This window comes from Ammospiza nelsoni, chromosome 7 (genome assembly GCF_027579445.1).
Source record: "Ammospiza nelsoni isolate bAmmNel1 chromosome 7, bAmmNel1.pri, whole genome shotgun sequence".
NCBI lineage: Eukaryota > Metazoa > Chordata > Aves > Passeriformes > Passerellidae > Ammospiza > Ammospiza nelsoni.
In genome coordinates, this window is record NC_080639.1 from 6,828,625 (window position 1) to 6,849,566 (window position 20,942).

General features: G+C 43.5%; 1 protein-coding gene across 29 annotated transcripts in view; it reads right to left on the reverse strand.

Moving 5' to 3' along the window:
- Positions 1-1,581: 1,581 nt before the first annotated feature.
- Positions 1,582-20,942, reverse strand: part of MAP2 (microtubule associated protein 2) — a 217,984-nt gene continuing 198,623 nt past the window's right edge. For 15 of the 29 annotated variants that reach the window (XM_059476085.1, XM_059476080.1, XM_059476084.1 and 12 more), the window contains 5 exons: positions 19,454-19,797; positions 8,554-8,646; positions 6,973-7,054; positions 6,356-6,468; positions 1,582-5,717 (listed from right to left, as the gene is read on the reverse strand). In XM_059476085.1, the coding sequence (XP_059332068.1) occupies positions 5,502-5,717; positions 6,356-6,468; positions 6,973-7,054; positions 8,554-8,646; positions 19,454-19,797 (848 nt within the window). In that variant the 3' untranslated portion in view covers positions 1,582-5,501. The remainder of the gene's footprint in view (positions 5,718-6,355; positions 6,469-6,972; positions 7,055-8,553; positions 8,647-19,453; positions 19,798-20,942) is intronic. The other 14 variants (XM_059476094.1, XM_059476093.1, XM_059476097.1 and 11 more) reach the window with 1 other exon arrangement.

Here is a 20,942-nt window from a genome sequence, read left to right on the forward strand (position 1 = left end):
CAGCTCCTGTCACCTTCACCACCCTGGCACTGTCCATGTGCTCCTGCTGTGCCCAGATGGCTTGAGGGGATCTGTGGGGCGGGTGGGTGAAGGAGGCCACAACAGACAGGCAGCCCGGGGCTGCCATTACCCTGGTGTACAAGGGCCCTGAGGGCTGGTGTGTGGCCAAGCCACATTGGCAGCCCGGGGCCACCATTTTCTTTGTGTACAAGGAGCCTGAGGGCCGGTGTGTGGCTGTGACACATTGGCAGCCATTTCCCTGCTGTACAAGGAGCCTGAGGGCCAGTGTATGGCTGTGCCACATGGGCAGGCCAGGGCCGCCATTTTGCTGGTGTAGAAGGGCCCCGAGGGCTGTGCCACATTGGCAGCCTGGGGCTGCCATTTCCCTGCTGTACAAGGGCCCTGAGGGCCGGTGTGTGGCCACACCACATTGGCAGCCAGGGGCTGCCATTTCCCTGGTGTACAAGGGCTCTGAGGGCTGGTATGTGGCCAAGCCACATTGGCAGCCCGGGGCCGCCATTTCCCTGCTGTACAAGGAGTCTGAGGGCCGGTGTGTGGCTGTGCCACATTGGCAGCCATTTCCCTCATGTACAACGGCCCTGAGGGCCGGTGTGTGGCCGTGCCACATTGGCAGCCATTTCCCTGGTGTACAAGGATCCTGAGGGCCGGTGTGTGGCTGTGCCACATTGGCAGCCATTTCCCTGGTGTACAAGGGCCCTGAGGGCCAGTGTGTGGCTGTGCCACACTGGCAGCCGTTTCCCTCATGTACAACGGCCCTGAGGGCCGGTGTATGGCTGTGCCACATGAGTGGCCTGAGGCCACCATTTCCCTGGTGTACAAGGGCCTGAGGGCCGGTGTGTGACTGTGACACATTGGCAGCCCGGAGCTAGTGTACAAGGGCCCTGAGGGCCAGTGTAAGGCCGTGCCATACGGGCAGCCTGGGGCCGCCATTTCCCTGGTGTACAAGGGCCCTGAGGGCCAGTGTGTGGCTTTGCTACATTGGCAGCCCGGGGCTGCCATTTCTATGGTGTACAAGGAGCCTGAAGGCCGGTGTGTGGCCACACCACATTGGCAGCCCAGGACCACCATTTCCCTGTTGTGCAAGGGCTCTCAGGGATCCCTGATCCAGGGACCTCGATCACATGTCCTGACCACAGAATCACAAGGCCAGTTTGGTTGGTAGATCATCTCAAGACCTCTGAAATTATCAAGTCCAACCAACACTATGAACCTACACCACCTTGTCAACCAGGCTGTGGCAACAAGTGCTACGTCCAGGCTGTCCTTAAACACCTTCAGGGACAGTGACTGCACTACCTCCCTGGCAGCCACTTCCAATGTCGAATCACCCTCTCAGAGAAGAAATTTGCATCCAGTAGGGAAATACTGACCTGCAGAAGAGGGTGCAAGCCATAAAAACGGATCCTTTTGTGTAAAAGTGAAAGGGATTGGCTGAACAATACAACTGGATCTGCTGTGACTGCTTCTGGGCAGACTGAGGGTCATACCAGCAAGTGCTGGATGTGCAGGGCTTGAGTCAGGAGGAGCTGGATCACAAACACAGGAAGGTAACACATGCAATTAGATGACAAGCGAGTTTATTTTGCAAAACAATCACTATACAGCAACAAATACAATTGCAAATTGGATTGAAAAACATGAACTACCTACCACCAGCCATTCAAGAAATGCCTCTTTTATGGTAACAGGCTCTAGAATTATCAGAAAAAACACAGGTTTGTAACAGCAGACTGTATTCCTTGATATCCCAGCAAACAGCATGTTTACTTGTTGGCTTTTTCTCTTTGCTAAAGTTGAAGTGGCTTTTATACGCTTGACTTTTCCCAGTGTGAAACTAATTTACCTTCCTGCAGTGGGAATTGCTGGAGTTGCAGAGGGAGTTGCTTTAGCAATCTGACTAGTGAGTGAACTCACAGACACCTAGGCTAGAAATCTACCAGCACTGATTTTCACAGCTAATGTGATCTACTCTTCAAGGCATTTGCCTTTGAAGGGACATATACTTGGGTTTCAAACAGTATTTATTCCAGCATGGAAAAAACTTCTGCTCATGTGGTAGCCAACACAGGCTGCCTTTTGACTCCCTTTGAGTCATGTATTTAGGCAAACAGAGCAGTCATGATGAGGTTACGACTGTACCATAGCAGAGGGCTGAATAATTAATTCCATTTACTGCTGTACAGTGAAAATATATATTGCCCTTGTGGGCTCATAATTTTCCTCATCAGGTTGAGTTTTTCCTTTACTCTTGCTGGACAGAGGTTTGCTCAACTTTGATTTGTTTCAGCTTGTGGTTACATAGAAACAGAACTCTGCAGATGAGGCAGAAGCACTCTTTAATCTCTACAACCCGATGGATTATTAAATTTGGGGTGCTCCCCTAGGTACCCAAACCAGGTTTCACCATTCCTTTTGTCTGGATTACTTCTGCTTTGTTACACAATTGGGTCTCAGGCACCCAACAAACCTGCTGGCTCAACATGCCTGTGGAAAAGAAACACAACAGATGCAGTTTCCAGGAAGCTGGCTCTATCTTCTTTAGTGGGCATTACATATTTACAAACTGTTGCTTTTAAAACGAACACTCTTCTTGAGAAAGTTAAGATTAATATGAGCTTTTCAGTGAACATCTAGAGTCATGTAACATAACTTGGTTTTTTTAATTATTATTCAAAAGCACAAAACTCTTAATTTCTTTTTATCTAACTCCACAGCATTCTAGGATTCTTTCTATGGAAAGATGATAATGATTACAAAGGTCTTTGCTTCAGTCAAAACAAGAAAGCTCATTTTAATGCATGAAATAAATGACTTGGTGTGTTACACACTCTAACTTTGGACTCATAGGTGGATTAACTAAGCCTTATTTTCTAGAGTATGCCAATTTTAAAAGCAGAATAAAAACACTTGAGTCTCAGGTTAACACTGTTTCCATGAGATGCTGCTCGGGTTCAGAGAGCAGAGGTTCAGTAGTACCAAGTTTTTCCCCTACACTGGCAAAAGGCATAGAAAGAAAAACCACTGCAAAGCTAATTTATATTAATTGATAGCATAATCAGAGCAAAGTGATACAAATACTGTCAGTTTTCCTTTCTGTCTGTTGTTTTTCTGAAAAAATGGGAAGAAGATTTTATTGCACCTCACTTGACACTGTTTCCATGTGAATTCTTAGGATTACTTTAAGCAGAAGTGTAACAAATACAAGGCAGAAATCAGAATCCTCCAATTGCACTTGGGATGGTTCTAAACTCACTGTCTTTTATATGAAACAACTGACTTACAGTGTTAGGTACTCTGTTGTGTGAAAAAGCTTTTTGCAGAGCTGAAATGCCATGTGTGGGGCTGTCAGAAGTTCATATTTAGAAGTTTGAGAGATTTAACCACTCTGTTTTGTGTTTGTACTGCTGTAGCAGCTTAGCCAAAACCCCACTTTGGCCCACTGAATATTTCCTGACCAGTAACTGCATTACTACCTGAATGTAATGATGGGGAATCCTGTGCCATTAATTTTTAGAATCTCCACAGACATAAAAATCTCTGTGAGTCTTTTCAGACCAAACCCCAACACACACACACATGAAAATTAAGAAGGAAAAAGAACAGATCGAAAGTTTCCAAACCACATCATTAACCTAATACATACATCAAGTATAGCTCAACTGACAGTGCAAAGTTCAGTTAGGAGGTTTCAAAAGGAAAAGATAAAAAAATCTGCAAGAATGTAAACTGCTCGTTCCTTAATGTCTCATGTACATAGGACACCAGCAGGTGATGATCTGCTGCTGAGGATTATCCCCATCACCAGTGTTCTCTCAGGTAACTCCACTAGATCTGTTGGTTGTGCATCTGCCTTTTATCTTTCATGCACATTTTTTCTTACACTTTTTATAGTCAATATAATCCCACTTTGCTCAGATTTTAAGATGACCTATTTAATTGATGAATCTCTATGACAACCAGTCTAGGGAGCTGATCTTTATTTATTCATGTATTGTAATTTACAGGAATCTCTGCTATGATTATCACTGTTATCTGAGTGCCTGAGTGTACATGTGAGACATCACTAACGGAGTGGAAACAACATCTTAATATTTTTTCTGTGTTTCAACTTTAGCAAAAGAAAAACAATAAATCAAACATTCATTGTTACTATGGGAATGAAGAAAAAGATGAGGAAGGACGGGAGGGAAAGAGAAAGGAAAGAAAGAAAGGAAAGAGAGAAAGAAAGAAAGAAAGAGAGAAAGGAAAGAACGAAAGAAAGAACCAAACTATTGTGGATTTTTTAAAAATCCGTAGTCCAAACTCAGCCTTCTTTGGAGACTCTTTGACAAACATCTGGACCCCACAAAAATAATTTCTTTGTGAAGAAAGGAAGGGAAGAAGGAAGGAATCCTTTTTCTAGCATCACAGAATAGACTTGCATCTGTCACTAAAACAGGGTCACGGCTTTTAGTTGTTACAGAAAGCAACTTCATGCTACAATTTTCATCTTTTTTAAATGTATTCTTATGAATAGGGAAAAAACCCCCTGCTAACATCTACTTTTACATACCTAAAATTGCAACACCAAAGGGTGCAAGAGACACAGATACTGTGAATAAAGAAGTAGAATATTCAAGTATATGAGGAGGGCGTATCACAAATGGCCACAGAGAAATATATATATCTATAATACTGTATCAAACAGACGGAAAGAATGTGGAACTGGTGGTATGCACACAAATCTAGCTGCTTACCCAACTTTTCTAATCAGACACAAGTCTGTTGGGGTATGAGTGCTCGCTTTCAGCAGCTTTTTTACGTCACTTCCCAAAGCACGATTCAAATGTTTTCAGCTAGTATTTTCAGTTATTATTTAAATAATTTATTGGCTTTTCAGCTATACACTGACATAATTAACCAGGTTCAAAAAATGTTAATAACTTAATTCAACTTTTGTTCTACTCATTTATACAAAGTAACATTTTTTTTTAATTAAAGTTGAATTTCCCTATATGCCCTTCCTTCCGGTAAGCAGACCGTTAATTTAACCTGTAATAACTTACAATGGGCAACTTTTCTTTTTTATTTCCCCATCTATCAAAAGAACTGTGAAATGAGCAACTTGGGATATTAACAAGGCTCTTCAGAAAGAGGTGGATGGCCTTCAGGCACATGAAAGGTAAAAATGCATTTTTATCATACTACAGTACTCCATGCAAGACAGAGCAGAGCAACAATAATTGTCCAATGTAACATACCGCTGTATACCCATATAAAGCCAGTGTCTTCCTGTTGTAAATGGAGGTCAGGCCAATTTCTGCATCTATGGAATTTTTTTTTCTGTTTTTTTCTTTTAAACTGTATGGTAACTACAAGTCTTGGGATGTAACTTAGTTTTAGACATGGTAAAGAATGAACGTGACACCTGCTCTGAGCCCATTCCTGCCAAGAGCTCATGCCTAAATATTATTACTTCATACAATGCAAAATGAGCAAATTCATAACCCCTGCTTGGCAAGGGCTGCTGTGACATCTTCAGCAAGGGTAGCAAGCTGGGGTGATTCAAGCAGGTTGATGCTTCCAGAGGATGAGACGTTGCTGAGTCTGCGTGGCGAGGCCATGCTGGACCTGCCCGGTGACTGCGTGATGATCTCAGCCCCGTGGTCAACACGGGCCTTGGCGTGCTCTCTGAAGTTCAGCTTCTGGCTGTCAATCTGCTCCAGGAAAAGAAAGAATTTCACACATCATATGTTCACTAAATTACCTCATTATACATCATCATTTGGGCATCATTTTGCTTATTTTAAAAAACTATTAGAAGGATCTAAGCTTCTTTCCTCCTTAGAAAATTGAATTTATCACCCTGTTTAATAGCTACTGGCATACTATGTTACATTCTCTTACCATTTCTGCCTCTGATGGATGCTTTAAAGAGAAGTTCTTAGCTGAACAAATTTCATAAGCATTACATGGACACTATAATTTGTTTTCAAAATCTGTATTTTCAAATGTTTTGTGGGAGTGATCTTACTTTCAGGATGTTTTCCTCCTGTTTCACAATGGAGTCCTCCTCTCAGATCATACCTGTGCTGTCCCTCAGTCCCAAACAAGGTTTGTCTTTAGGGGGAAAAGACAGTGCACAAACTACACAACTTTTCACTCTCAGCTTAGATGCAGGTGCAAGATGGGTCATTCCAAATTTCCAAGGGAACAAATTGGTACATGAGTGTGCTTGAAAGAGGACAGACAGATGTTTCCTACTCAATTCAGAGCCAGCACTGAATTTAGAGCTCTAGTGATTTCACTGGGCCAGGGGCACAGTGGGAACCTTTTCTGACAGCTGTTCCTTTACCTTGACGTTACCACCACCAGGTACATGGTGGGCATTTTCCAGTGAACCAACTTTAGCCTGAGCTTTTTCTTTGAAATCCAGTTTCACACTCTCAATTTTCACACGCCCACCTCCTACGGAGGAAAAGGAAACACAGATTAGGAAATTGAAATGGCGCAGGAGAAAACGAGTGCATTCATGCTTCAGGTCCCACTATCTCCCTTTTAGTTGAGATCTAATGACTTTTGAGAAGCACAGAATGATGCTCTGCATGTTCAGTAACATATAAAATCTTCAACATATATTTAAACTGTAAGCAGGTGCTGCATTCCTACTGGTTTTCATGGGATTTAAGCACATGCTTAAGTATTTCACTGACTTCAGACTTCAGCCTATATTTCAATCTTATGCCAGAGCACCATCCTTTGGCAGTATTTTTTCATCACCTCCCTAAACTAGGTGGTCTCATACCTTTATGTCTTTATATATTTAGTTAAGTAATTTAATGTATTTTTATTACTAAAGAGTATTTATTTTCTCTTTGACTGTAAAAGAGAACAGTATTATCCATGATTCTGAGCTCAAATAACAGTATTGGGTTCTTGCTTAGTCCCACAACCCATAAATTCCTACAGTACCTGGTTTGTGGTGGATATTCTTGAGTGAGCCACACTTAGAAGTCACATGACTCAAGTCAATCTTCTTGGTTACAATTTGTACCTGTCAAAAGTGCACACATACAAAAATTACAGGAATGAAAAGAATAAAATAAAAAATTATGTTAAAAGCCAAGCTCTGCAGAGAAAGAGTGAGAGGCTTCTATAAACCACTGGAAAAGGAGAAATGGTTAGTAGAACACAGACCATGCCACAAAAGAGGAAATCTCCCACCTAGGGAGATGACAAAGCTGGGTTAAGCTTTAATATTAGCAAAATGAAGAGGAAGATGAAGGAGATCAGCTTGTGGGTTCTTTCTAAAATGTTTCTGAGCCTCCTCCTTTCAGAGTGGGTGCTCCAGAGCCCTGCACACAGCAGGACCCATCCCATTTGCTTCTGTCTCGATTACGCATCCTGGCAACCAGGATATTTTGGTGACTGCTTTTTTCTCTACCATCTGTTTTTTATTTTTCTGCATCTATATATGGTATCCATTTCCTGTCAATCCACTATGCAGAGTCTGAGTAATATACACATGTGCCTCCTGCAGCTGTACCTGAGCAGGCTGAGGTTCAGCCAGCTGGCTCAGTGCTCACTGCAGAGCAGCAGGTCAGGCACCCTCCCTCCTCCTGCTGCCACCTTGCCGTGGCTGTGCTGAGCCCAGCTTGGGAACAGCCACAGAGTGACACTCCCAAGTAACTCCAAGATGTGGCCCACAGGCACTGAGCTGGCAAGCCCCAAATCACAGCCAGCCAGGAGCTCCAGGGTAACTGCAATGCCACTGGCTTGCTCACCAGTGGCTTAGGCCAGCACTGGCTGCTGTATTGACCCTGCCTGGATCAGACATGCCCACAGCATCAGCTCTTCCATCTGAGGGGTGATCATTTCCAGCAGGGCAGCCGTAGCCACCTTGCTACTCCAGTGTGCCCAATAAAACCAGCAGGTGTCTGGTCAAACCCTGGGCCACCTCAGTTTCTTATACTGGAATGATTCTGTGACATCAGCACTCAGCATGCTGGCTGATCACACCCTCTTCTCTGAGCTTTCTTTGTCCTCCTGTTTTATTTTTCTTCTTCCCCTCTGCTGAATGCACATAACCGAAAGCTTAGCTGAGGAAGAACTGGTGCACAGAAAATGCCCAGTGGGGAGGCTGGAGTCTCACTGTGTGCTGCAGTCTCTTTCTGGAAATTACTTTCTTGGGCTCCTCCCATGAAAGAAAGGCACTGAACTATTTTGGCTCAGACTGCACTTTCACTTGGGCATTTAGAGATAACCTTTATTTTATCATTTAGAGATAAACCTTCTTTTATCACTTAGAGATAACCCTTCTTTTATAATTTCCTTTCCCTGTCCAAGTTCTGAAAATGTTTTGTGCTCTGTGGGGAGAGATCAGGAGACCACCACCGCAAACACAGGGCTCACGGGACTACCAGACAAACTCACATGTGAAACAGCAGCAAGAAGGAAAGCAGTGCTCAGAGGAAGGGAGACAGAGGCTTCTGCCTGTGTGAGGTGCTTCACCACAGTGGAAGTGCCTGTTCCCAGGGTGTCCATACTACTTACATTTCCTCCCCCTGCAGAATGTTTGATGTTATCTCTGGAACCACACCGGGACTGAATATCGCTAAAATCGATCTTCTTGTTTAAAATCCTAACCTAAAAGGAATTGGAGGTAACTTACACATACTATACACACACTCAGTTGGGGGTGCAGGACAAGGAAACCAGGGTAATTTGCCTCCTACAGTGACTCCTTCTTCTGACACTTGTATTGAAATGTGAGAAAATAAACCCTGTCAATCTCTTCGTATGTTCACACAGCATCTGTAAATACATTGCGCTGCTCTTTTTCTACCTCACAAAGTGCTGGTGAGCTACAACGGGGAAAGTTCTATACTGGGAGGTATGAGAGGTGGCTTTTCCCTGAAAAAATTAAAGAACTCCATGCTTGCTTGGACTGGGCCTGGTCTTTGGACAGCCTGTCCTAGGGTCTATTGAGGGATATTCAGTATTTCTACTGAACTGGCCACAAGAAGATGGGAACCCACCTTCCCACAGCTCAGCACTCTAGCCTTTGATGCAGAAATCCCAAATCCAGCCAGCACAGGCACAGGCTGAAATCCTGAAGTATTTCAACCCACCAATGATGACAGCACCAGCCAACCCCACACAACTGGTAGGTCACCTTCAGAAGGGCATCTTCAATAGCCAAACTGATTTCTATCTTTCCCCCTCCCATCTGCTTATCTGTCCAAATAAACCAACATACACTGAAACATGAAAGCAAATGCCTTTGGAATTTCATGCTTGTGCTTTCTTTCAATATGATGTTTGTTTAAAAATGTACCCCAGTACTATATGAGACACATGTCACATCAGTTACAGAACCACACATCAGACATGTATTCAGATCTGACTCTCAGACAGCTTCTGGCTAGACACAATTGGGCAAAACAGAAGGAAAGCCTTCCTGGCACTTTCTGAGCACATCTCTCAATGATGGATCAGCAGCACTTCTTAGCTATGGCCACAGGGATTCATCTGCTCTGAAAATGCTGACTTAGGGGTCATGGCAAGACCTCTGCACTCCAGGCCTGTAGCTTAAAATGGAGCCAAAGCAAGGTGAAAAGTTGAGAGAGTGCCTTTGATCAAGTGCTTAAAGGCTGATTTGCACTCAGAAATCTGACAGTTCATGAGTCTCATGGCCCATGGACCCAGCTAGCAGATATATAAAGAACCAATAATCTCAATTATCTCTCCATCTCACTGGGTGAAATGTGCCCCTGTGCAGCAGGGCCAGCAGAAGACCTATGCATCATTTGTGTCCTGTGCTGAGGGCAGGAGAGAGCTGAGGGACATGCATGCATTCTGCTGCTCATCTGGCACAGGAAGGAACTGAACTGATTCAGGTTTTCCCTGATGATCTGTTTCTCCCTTTCCTGGGATATAGCAGTATCCCTGCACATATTTAAATCATAACCACCCTCTATAACTAATGTTCCACAAATGAACAGGGTTTTGTTTCCTGTAAATAAGGGCTTGAACTGCTTAATTCATCCATCCTGTATACTCCAGAAAGCCCTATCCCTACCAGCCAGCATTTTGTCCCACGCTTTCTCCCAAGTCTGCTGGACTGGGCCAACAGGCAGTATAATACACAACCAGCCAAGTGTTTGCTGTCCCTGATTGTGGAGAAGGGCTGAGTTCACTGCCTTTACCCCAGTGATGGTGTTATGCTGAGTCCCTACTTCATACTCTGTGTAGAGGGACCTTCTGTATTTCTCACCACTGCTCCTTTGCCAGCACTGGCTGAAATTGTCCAACAAGTTCCAAATGAGTTGAGAAAGGCTGAGACTGCCAGCCAGCCAGTGTGACTGCAGGAGCAGTTTTGTTTGAGGAATCACTGCAATCAGGAGAGGGAGCTTACCAGAAAGGGACAGAAACCATTCAGACTAAAGAGAAATTTGGCTTGCAAACAAAGAAGAAACTTTGGCTTGCAAACTGACTATGAAACATTTGAAGCTGGCATCTGGAGGGAAATCTTCAACTATCAGAGCAAGGAATTGCCACGTGAGGGAGCACAGCTACAAGAAAATGGCAAACTTTCATGATGGCATTTGATGAAAGGAATTAGATGATGCAGCTGTCTGCAACAGAGGCAGCACAAACACAATGAGTCACCAGGAAGGTTCTCTGTGTTCCAAATGTGTATGTACATCTTGTGTGTGGGTGGAGGTGTGGTAGGGATGCACATATATGCACTTCAGTTGTGCTGCAAGTTAAATGAAAGATCAAGCCCGCTCATGCTCTCATTCAGGAAAGGAAACACTTTGTGTGTGGCAAAATCGAAGTCTGTGGCAGAAACAGGGCTGCTTTTTATCCCCACTCTCTAGAAATCCCAACAAGATAAGATGTCATGACAGAATCCCTTGTAACCCCTGTTCTGACCTGCTAGAATGAAGTGGGTACCTTCTCTTCTGATGTGATACTGGTTTGCCCAGGTATGCTGGGAAGGGCCTGGAAGTCAGTATCTGGATTAAGATGAAGCAGAGGTTCCTCTGCACTTGTCATAATTATATGTAATTAAACCATGGAGGAAAATTAAAGCCTTACAGACAATGCAATGTTTATTCTATAAAACCATGTTGCCCATGAGAAAACTGGCTTCTGTCTGAAGCCCTGGATGTCTGACAGGCTTTCCCCTCACTCTGTCTTCTGCTGACTCCTCAGCAGTGGTCCAGAACTGAAGCCCAAGGCAGACTGTGTGCCAGCATGCACACAGCATGGCCCCAGTGACTCCCACTGCTTCCAGAGAGCTCCCAGCAGGCTGGGAGAGTGCACTCCAACACCCACCCATGCAGCTGGAATGCTGCCTGTGAGAGCTCTGGGCAATGGGGAGCATTTATGATGCATAGCCTGCAGGGAAGACAAGTGCAGAAGGTGTTTTTCTCAAGAGTTGATTTAGATGAGGCCTATATTGCTCTGCACTCAGCCCAGTTAACTGGTTCCCTTCCTACTCCTTCAGTGGCCTGACTGGCAATCAGAGCAGCTGGAGGTCTAAGGGAAGCTTCTACACTAGAGCACAGGGAATAGTTTTGGGTTAAGCTTGCTGGTACAAGAAGAAGCAGACAGGCTATGAGACACAGTATCTGTGAATCTTCCAGTCAGATACATGCCTCCTGTAAAGCAGAATATGAGTTGGATTTCAAAGATTCCCTGTACAACAGTTTGCAGGTCCTCCTCTGCCAGTACTACACCACTGTGTTCGTGAGGAGCAGAAATTTGTAGGAACACTAAGAGGAAGGCAGATAAATGCCTAAAAGAATTTAGTTCAGTTGTGTTTAGCAGTTTAGTTCACTGCTAAAGACAACACCAATGTCCAAAAGCTGCTTATGCAAGAGAAGGAATTAGATTCCATTGCTGCCTAGAATAATTCAGTTCAGCTGCTTTTCACAAGAGGAAAAGCCCCTAACTTACCAACATCTGGGCAGAGAGTCAACAAACAGCTTTCCTTCTATGGTATACTACATTTGTATACACTGAAAAAGATATCTGAAGAACAAAAATTGTGATGCTGATGATATTAAAGGCTCTAAATATTTTTTCCAAGGAAATGATGGCTTATGTTCTCCCTGCTTTGCAATTAGGGCCTCTGAGAAGCTCTGCCACAAATACTGCCTAAAGCATTAAAAATACTTTAGCTTGGCTCTACTTGGCTGTTTGAACATGCTGTGGAACTGTAATACTAGGAAAAGCTTCCAGACTCCTAACAGCTTATCAAAAAGGAAAGCTTCCTTCTATTTACCACAGCACTTTGACTAAGCTATATCCCAGGAACCAGACATTCTTTCAGTGTTTGATCTCTAGGTTAACACAGGTATTTAAGTGAGACAAGAATTGATCTTGCACAGGAAGCAAGGTTAAGTTTAAAAACTGATTAGAATCAAGAGAGAGTTCAAAGTGCTTCCAAATTTATCTGCTGCCAAGGACAGATGATACCAGACTTCCTGCTCCTGCCAGAGGCTACAGGGAGAGGAAAGTGAGACAGAGGGTATTTATTTGGCCTAGTAAAGTCCTTGAAGAGAAAGACTGTGCCTCAGATTTGCCACACCTACAGACAAGGCTTGTGATGATGTTCAGCCTTTGCACTCCTGGAATGAGAGGATACACACACACCAGCAAGGCTGTCAGCCAGAATCTAGTGATATTCAAAAAAGGCTGTGCTGGACATAGGCAAAATAATGTCCCATTCTCACCCTGCTCTTAGTAAAGGGTGAACAAGGCACAGTCATTTCTGACTTTTAAAAACATACTGAGAGGCAGACACTGAGCAGATAATATTGTCATCAGCCAAGTCTTGAATCCTTGCACAGGACAAGAGAGGCTGGTTGACAAGCTTCTCTATACCTATCCTCACATCACTGTGTTAAAGTAATTAACAGGATGGCCTTGCTGAACAAGGCATGTCCCTACCAATCAGGGGAGGAAAGGTCTGTGGACAAATACTCAGAGGGTCTGCATAATTATGCTACAAGTACAAAATTAAACAATCAGTTTCCATGCCAAAGAGCTTACAGTCAATAGTCAACAGTGAATTTAACAGGGAGTTCAAGGAAGTGCAAGATCCCTGTCAGATGAACTGTAGCATGTTCTGCAATCACACTCCTCAATAAAGCTGGGAAACTATCAATATAATTGTAAAAAAGTATTGAAGATGCACACTAAATAAAAAAAAATCCTGGGAGTGTAATTAATTCACCTAAAACACAAAATCTTTGGTTTAGTACTTCCTTTAACAACAACAACAACCCAACAACAACCAAACTAACAGATTTGCTAAAATTCAGAATTCAACACTTAAATTTTTGACACAACAGTTGCTACTCAGGGGAAGAGTACTATTAGCTTCAAATATCTAGTGTTGAGCATCAGGTGTCAGTTTCCAAATCAGTTTCTGTGTCTTTGAGAAGAAATGAGTTTTGAGCCACTACCTTTGGAATTTCTTTACTCCAGCATAATGGGGACAATTAGGTTATTCAGTTCAAGTTCAAAAATACCTTGCAGTCATCTCTTCATGCAAGCTGGCTTTCCCAACATTCAGCAAATATTTCCCTTAGCATTTTATTGTTCAAATCCAAATTTCCAATCTAAAACCATCTATTCTTTTCTTTCTTGCCCTTCCTGTCTACCAAAACAATTTTTTCTAACCTTTCCATGCAAAATGGAACACTATTATATAATGAAACAGATCTAATCCAGATTATGGATTAGATCCATAATCCAGACTATGGATTAGATCCAGATTATGTATTCCCTGATCATTATTCCCAAAACAACAACCTTTCTCATTTTATTTCTCAAAGTTTAGGCTACTTAGAGCTCAGGTGGAAACACCTCCTTTGCTGAGCTTGCTGCTGGGATAACTCAGACTTCCTCAGGAATTTACATCCGGGTAATGTCAATCTACTCTAGAAAAAAAAAATACAGCTTCTTCCCATAGTTATTAATGAGAGAACAACACCACATGGTACCATCACAGCTGGGATTTGACTCTTCTAACATTAGCCAGCTAAGAATTGGAACTGGCTGCTTAAACTGCCAACTGTAGCTGGTGGAAAGATACTGAATCCTCCAGAAAGTGGCACCTCCAGCCCTAGACTGAGCATCTGAGTGGCAGAAATCAGGGCAGTGCTGCTCACTGCCTACAAAATCCGAGAGACATATGGCTGCTGCAGTGGGTAGAAGTTCTCTTAGTGGCTGGAGCCCATGGGACTGCTTGGGAGCCTCCTGATTGTGGTTCACAGTTTGCCTCACAGGCAGGGTGCACATTTTACAGATGGGTTAGGTACTGCAGTGATGTTACTCTGTCCTAATTCTCTGCTCAGTTCTAGCAACCAAACACCTTTCCTCAAAAAAGCCCTTCTGAAACTTGCTAGAGGCTGGCAGTGATTGCTTAATTTTTCTAAAATATGAGTCAGGAAGAACATCTAGCTTTTTATCCAGAATAATTCAAGGCTTAACTGTACAGACTGTACTCAGGCAAGCCTTCCTTTAAACAAGTGCAGCCTGAACACTGGAGCTGCAAGATGTTATTTCAGTCCAATCTGCAATTTTCAGCTAAAATTCTAAATTTCATAAACTTAAAAATTACAGGTTTGAGCTGTGACAGATTTTTGAAGGTGTACCTGAAACTCCTAATTTCTCTTCACATTTGTAGATCTGCAATTAACAAGCGGTGAATTAATTTCTAATTTTCAGTGCAGAACAAATCCCTTCAAATATCTTGTAAATCCCCAGACTTGGGAACATACAAAGAAAGCAAGAGCAGACTGACAGAGATTAATTTATTTTACAGTTCTGAATTGTTGAGTTGACAAATACACAGACTTATTCCAATGAGTGAAGCCAACAGTGTGAAAACAATTGCCTCCCAGTCTCTCAGCTCCATCATGGAACAGCAGCCATGCTCCCTGACAATCCACACCTCCCTGTACAGCTGCCTCAGGTGCCTCTGGCTGGGGAAGGCACCAAATTTGGCCCTAAATGGTCATTTATGTTCATCACTGACCTGTGCAAGAACATCCTCTTAACTTGGGCCTAAATGGTTTTCATTCACCTATGTTGTTACAATGGACTGGAGAAAAAGAACATGGTGTGCTTGAAGGAGAGGGGATCCAGCAACAGCTCAGACTGCACTTTTTATGAAGCCTTGCTCTCTACCAACTTTTTAGACACTCTTCAGCAGCCATTGCACTAACAGTACATAACTTACAGACTTGCAGATTTTGGGCAGTCATGAATGTTCATAAAGTGGCGCAAAGACATGCAGAATGGGGAGGAACTATAAGATGCCACCTCGAGGGGAAGTTAACTGAGAACTTTTGATCTCCCTTTCTGCAGGAGGTGCTCAGCTCTGGTGCACAAACCAGACCAGTCTGTGTCTGTACTGACTGTACCCTGGCACGCTGTCACTGAGGCAGGAAACATGCCAGAAGCCCACAGATCTCTGCAGACAGGGTTATAAATCATGATGATGGGGGTCTGGGGTGTGTGCTGGGGGTGAATCTCCCCTCCCATCCTGATGCCTTTTCATTGGTCCTAAAATCAGGAGCCAGACACAGTTAGGGAGATAAAAAGGGGTTACCTTTGTAAGGATCCATAGGTGCACAATTCACCAGGTGGAAAACACCAAAGTTGTACACACAGCATAATGTGTATACATTTTTAATAGGGTTTACAAATTAGCATATATGACAAGAATCCCAAGTTAGAAGCATAACTGGTGAGGTAATTCCACAGTCCAACTCTTTTTTCAAATTCCTCCTCCTCTAGATAGGGACTAAACTGTTTATAAAAATATGTCTGGAAGAGCTGGTCTCAACCTCAGTTCCCAGGAAGAACCAAAATAGGACAGGAGCCTCAGATCCCCAGCTTGGAACCTTTGGAATGTGTTTTGTCTTTCTGCTTATTGGGTAGAGTCAGGAAAAGTACTGGAGATAAGCTACAAATACAATAATAGGATACAGAGCTACAAATTGTCTTAGGTTGGAAATGCAAGATGTGTCTGGGGGTGTGCATTCTGTGGCTATCTGTTGGAACCAGGTGGGGCAGCCATCTTCTGTTAATTGGGCCACCTGTTAGAACCAGGTGGGGAAGTGCTCTTTATCTCTGCCACAGCCATCCTCCCTCCAGGAGATCTCTGCTGTTCATGGCCAGTGAGTGTCCCTGCATGGCTGATAAAATTCCATCATCCCACTGGGAGATGCTCTGCCCAGGGGAGGAGCCAAGCATTCCTACCTGGATACAATCTGAGGTTTGGAACAGCACAGCAGCCTCTGCCCACTGCATTCCCAGAGGAACAGCTTTCTGCTCCACTGCATTCCCAGAGGAGCAGCTTTCTCCTCCCCTGCATTCCCAGAGGAGCAGCTTTCTCCTCCCCTGCATTCCCAGAGGGAGCCCAGGCCCATCTCCAGCAGCCCTGGAGCTTCAGAGGAAAATTCCCCCCTTGTGCAGGATCCCTGCTCCAGCAGAACCACAGCTGGCACTGCAGGAGGGCTGAGCCACCATGGAATGGGACTGTGCCACCACCCTGACCCACAGGGGGTCGGGGCCTGTTCTGACTCTCTCAGTGTTGTTTTGTGTTACTGCATTTTTATTTTTCTTTATAAAGAACTGTTATTCCTACTCCCATATTGTTGCCCAAGAGCCCCTTAATCTCAAAAATTATAATAATTTGGAGGGAAGGCGTTTACATTTCACATTTCAAGAGAGGCTCCTGCCTTCCTTAGGAGACATCTGTCTTTTCAAATCAAGACAAAATTTATGTGTAAAAACACAGAGAATATATAAAAGAAGACAAGGCAAAAAAAATCAATTCATCATTAATCCAAACTGATTTTGAAGCTAAGATAGCCATTCAAGCCTCTTCATCTGCCCACCTCTGAGATGTCTTACCAGTGCCAGTCCATTTTATCACCTAATGAACAAGCCTATTCTCCTTGCAAACATTTCTGTGGTTTTTGGAAAGCATCTACTGAATAGTGGTGTCATCAATTTGTTCAAACTTTCTGACTCATTACTAATTGCATTTTGTTTTCTACAATTTAGGAAGATGGTGAAGTTCTTCCTTAATCTTCCTAAAAACCTTCACGGAACATTTCATTCTTCAGCATAACTTAGATATTTCTTTTTTCTATGTGTCACCTTACTTCTTACAAGGTGCCTGCCTGTCACTATAATTAGTGGCATTTTAAAGCTCATGCATGTAATTCTAGTTTGTGCAGCTCCATTCACTTTGATGATGCTCTGCTGCTTCACATCCACTGAAGTTCTTGCCTGTGGCTGAGATTTTAGGTATGCATTTTAAGATAAAATTAAGAGAAATCTAGGTTAGTTTTATCCTTCGTTGCTGGTCCATGAAGCATTCTAAATACTCTGCCTTGCCAGGAATGAAAATACTCAATTAGTGCACTTCTGTACTCTGATATGGTACCAACCACATCCATAGACAGAATTTCAAAAGGAAAACCAAAAATATGAACCAAAAAAACACAAGAAAAAAATTAGTCTTGGCATCTAAAACAGATTTCCAACACCCTCTCCCAGCTCCCCATGCTTCCCTTGGGCTGTCTGAGAAATAACAGATGCAAATGGGTTACTTTTGTAAGCACAGCATTTCCTCCCCAGCTGATGCAGTGTGAAAATCCATCTGAAGCCCAGCAGACATACCTATGAGCAAGTCTCCTCTGAGCTTTGCCAGTGATGATCCATTTCACCATACTGTACCAGAAAGAGAAAACCAGACAAGCACCTCCTGGCTGCACCACAGAGCAGAGAAGCCTCATTTCTCCCCAGTGCAGAATACCAATTAAGACATGTTTCAAACTCTCTATTCCTAGGAGGAGCTTAATGCAGTGCAAAGTTAGCTTGTTCCTCCCTCAAAAAGCATTCTTTTCACACTCACACAACCCCCATCAGGTGGAATGATTTCTCCCCTTTTCTTTGTTTCTGTGCCTGGCAAGTCAGAGTTGAAGGAAAATCAGTTTGCTGTCTGATGAGCTTTTGATAAAATTCCAGGCTGAAGCACTGCACCTCTTGATTTATTTAGCATTCAAACATCCCCAAGACCTTCTTCAGTTTTGCAAGCCAGCCTCTGGCAGTTTCAGAGTGCAGCTTTCTCTAGAACAGCTCAAAGTTAAGAGAAGTCCTTGTGCCAGGCTCAAATATACCACTGGTAAAAGCATAGTCTGTCTCAAAATGACACTTTTGGGCTGCCTATTTGTACTCCTTTAGTGATTTGCCTGTTATGTTTATGTACTTAACTTGCCCAGATATATGCTGGGTTTTTCTCTGCCTGTTTTTCCTGTTGCTATCAGCACTTCCAGTTCAGGTTAACAAGAAGCTTTCTGTTTGTTTCATGTATCATCACTAAAAGAAAATAGCAGATAACAGATCATTTCAGCCAGGGTAATATTGCTACCAGACATTAAAGAACTGAGCAGACACAAGGAAATGACATTAGCTTTCATGTGCTGCTCTCACAGACCCTCTAAAATTCAACTGCAGAAACTGGAAAAGAATTATCCTAAAACCTCTTGTCTAGACTAAGCAACTATGGCATAAAGGAGACATGAAGGAAAACTTTAGTGAGCTTCTCTTTGCCCAACCCACAGCTCAGTGGCTACATACCACTGGAACTAAAAAATGCTTTAGCTTCAGTCATGTGCAGATTTCCCCTGGAATGCCCATGGCAGTGAAATGCCATCCTGTGCCATCCTTCACTGCTCAAAGACTCTGAGCAGTTCTTTAGAGCTGCTAAGGACATTCAGCTGTCTAGGCATGGTGTCTACAAAGAAACACAATTTGCTGTGGCCTCCTGGTTCTTGTATAATTGCTAGAGTCCAGAGAGAGTGACAGAGAGGAGGAGGAGGACAGGGTACCATGGTGCTGGTTTCAGGCCCTAAGTCCAACAGCTGGGCCTGTAAGAGGAATGCTAATCCAGGAGCACAGTCTGAATTTATCTTGCTGGAGCCCCTGCACACCCACATCTGCTACCTGGTATGGCAAATGGAGTGGAGCTCCCATGCAAAATAATCACACCTGTCAAAATAAAGGCAGAAGTACCTTTGCTGAGGCATTTCTCCTGGACTTTATGAGTAACTGGCTACTGTGCAAATCCTGGAAAGTACTGAATGTGGTAATTTACCATGAAAACAGATCAACACCTTAGAGATATCTTACTGTTTAAAATATGATCCTGTTCTTTTTCTCTGGAAGACTTACAGCAGGCACAGTTAAGTTCTGAAGATTGTCCTCTTCTTTGCCATTTAACATCACTTAAACAAGCAAGGGATTTGGAGAACCACAAGTAGCTTTATAAGGCAACTCAAGATGTCTCCTACCACAAAGGTGTACACAAAAGAGTAAATAACATATGGGTGAACATGAAGAGTGGAATCCTTACCTGCCCTCCTTTAGGCTGGTATTTGATATTATCTGTTGACCCAATTTTGGACCTGACATTCTTGAGGTCAGGTAGAGGCTGATTAATAACTCGTAGCTGCTTTGGAGTGGCTGGAGATTTAGGAGGAGTGCGAATTATGGCAACTTTTTTCTCAGTAGGTACCAGTATTGCAGATTTGGGGGTCCCAGGAGTGTGGGGAGTTCTGGAGTAACTGGGTGTCCCTGGAGTGCCTGGGGTACGGGAGGCATAGCTTGGTGGTGTCCCTGGAGTGATGGCAGTGGAGCCAGGAGTAGTGGGGGTAGAAGTTCCACTTTTTCCCGTTCTGCTACGAATTGGCTCTGATCCTACATGCAAGAGAAAAAAACAGCTTTAGAGGCACAGAAGTGCAGCTCTTCTTCCCTTTGTACTCCCAAAAGTGCATCCCTATGTGCCAAGCAGGACAGAGCTCTTCAGGTGACAGTGCTGCTGCTGGAACAGCAGCAGGAATGGGTCACTCTGTGTCTTACTTGGCTAATCAACCTGACAGGAATTACCTGGCCATGAGAGGTTGAGCTTTCTATTCTGCACCACAGGAGTGCTTCCCACAATACCCCTGCTTCCTGCAAAGCTGCCTAAACAAGGCACATCATCACATTTATTTCCATTTTGGGCAAAGGACGAGAAACATCCTTGGAATCCAGCCTCTGGGACTTGATCCAACCAATTTCAGTGGATCTGGGCAATAAACTAGAAAGCAGTAAAAATTCTAATGACATTCCTGAAATAAAAAGCTGTGAGTGCCTGGCTGGAGCTGTTTCTCATACCACTGCTGGTAAAGTGCAGATGAACCCCAGGTGAGCATTCAACTGGTGCACAAGCTATAGCTCTGTTGTGTGGATGGGTAGAGGTCCTCACATTCAATTGCTATTTTTCATTAGTGCTGTGAAAGAAAACCATTACCACAGGCAACCTTGACAAAAAGTCACATTCTACTTACATTTGCATGCAAGTAAAAAAACCCCAACTCTATCATTTTGTAGCAGCTCCATTCAGCATTTATGGCATTGCCAGTCCTTTTCACTGGGCACAAGGATCAGTCTAGCTGTGTTTTCTGCAGCCAGCTCTGCTCCTAACTCTCAAACATAAATAAACAGAAGCTGAGATATCTCCAAAGTTAAATTTTGCTGAGAATACTTATGGAGAGAAAGATCAAGGTAACTCTCAAAACCTGGGAACCCCAAATGGGTGCATGTATGTTTTCACTCTTCAAATATTCAGAAATTATAAATCCAATGGGCCCCTCAAAACCATCCAGGGGGACTAAACACATTCTTATTTTAAGTATTATCATTCTGTTTGTGCAATGATGGTGGCCCAAACCCAATGCACTCCTGTCCCTGGGGCTCAGGAGACACTCCTTGCACATGATTCATTAGGCAGACTGAGCATACTCCACTCACCTCCCATTTCCCTGAACAGGTTTCTTTCTTTCCAAACCAAGCCTAAAGCT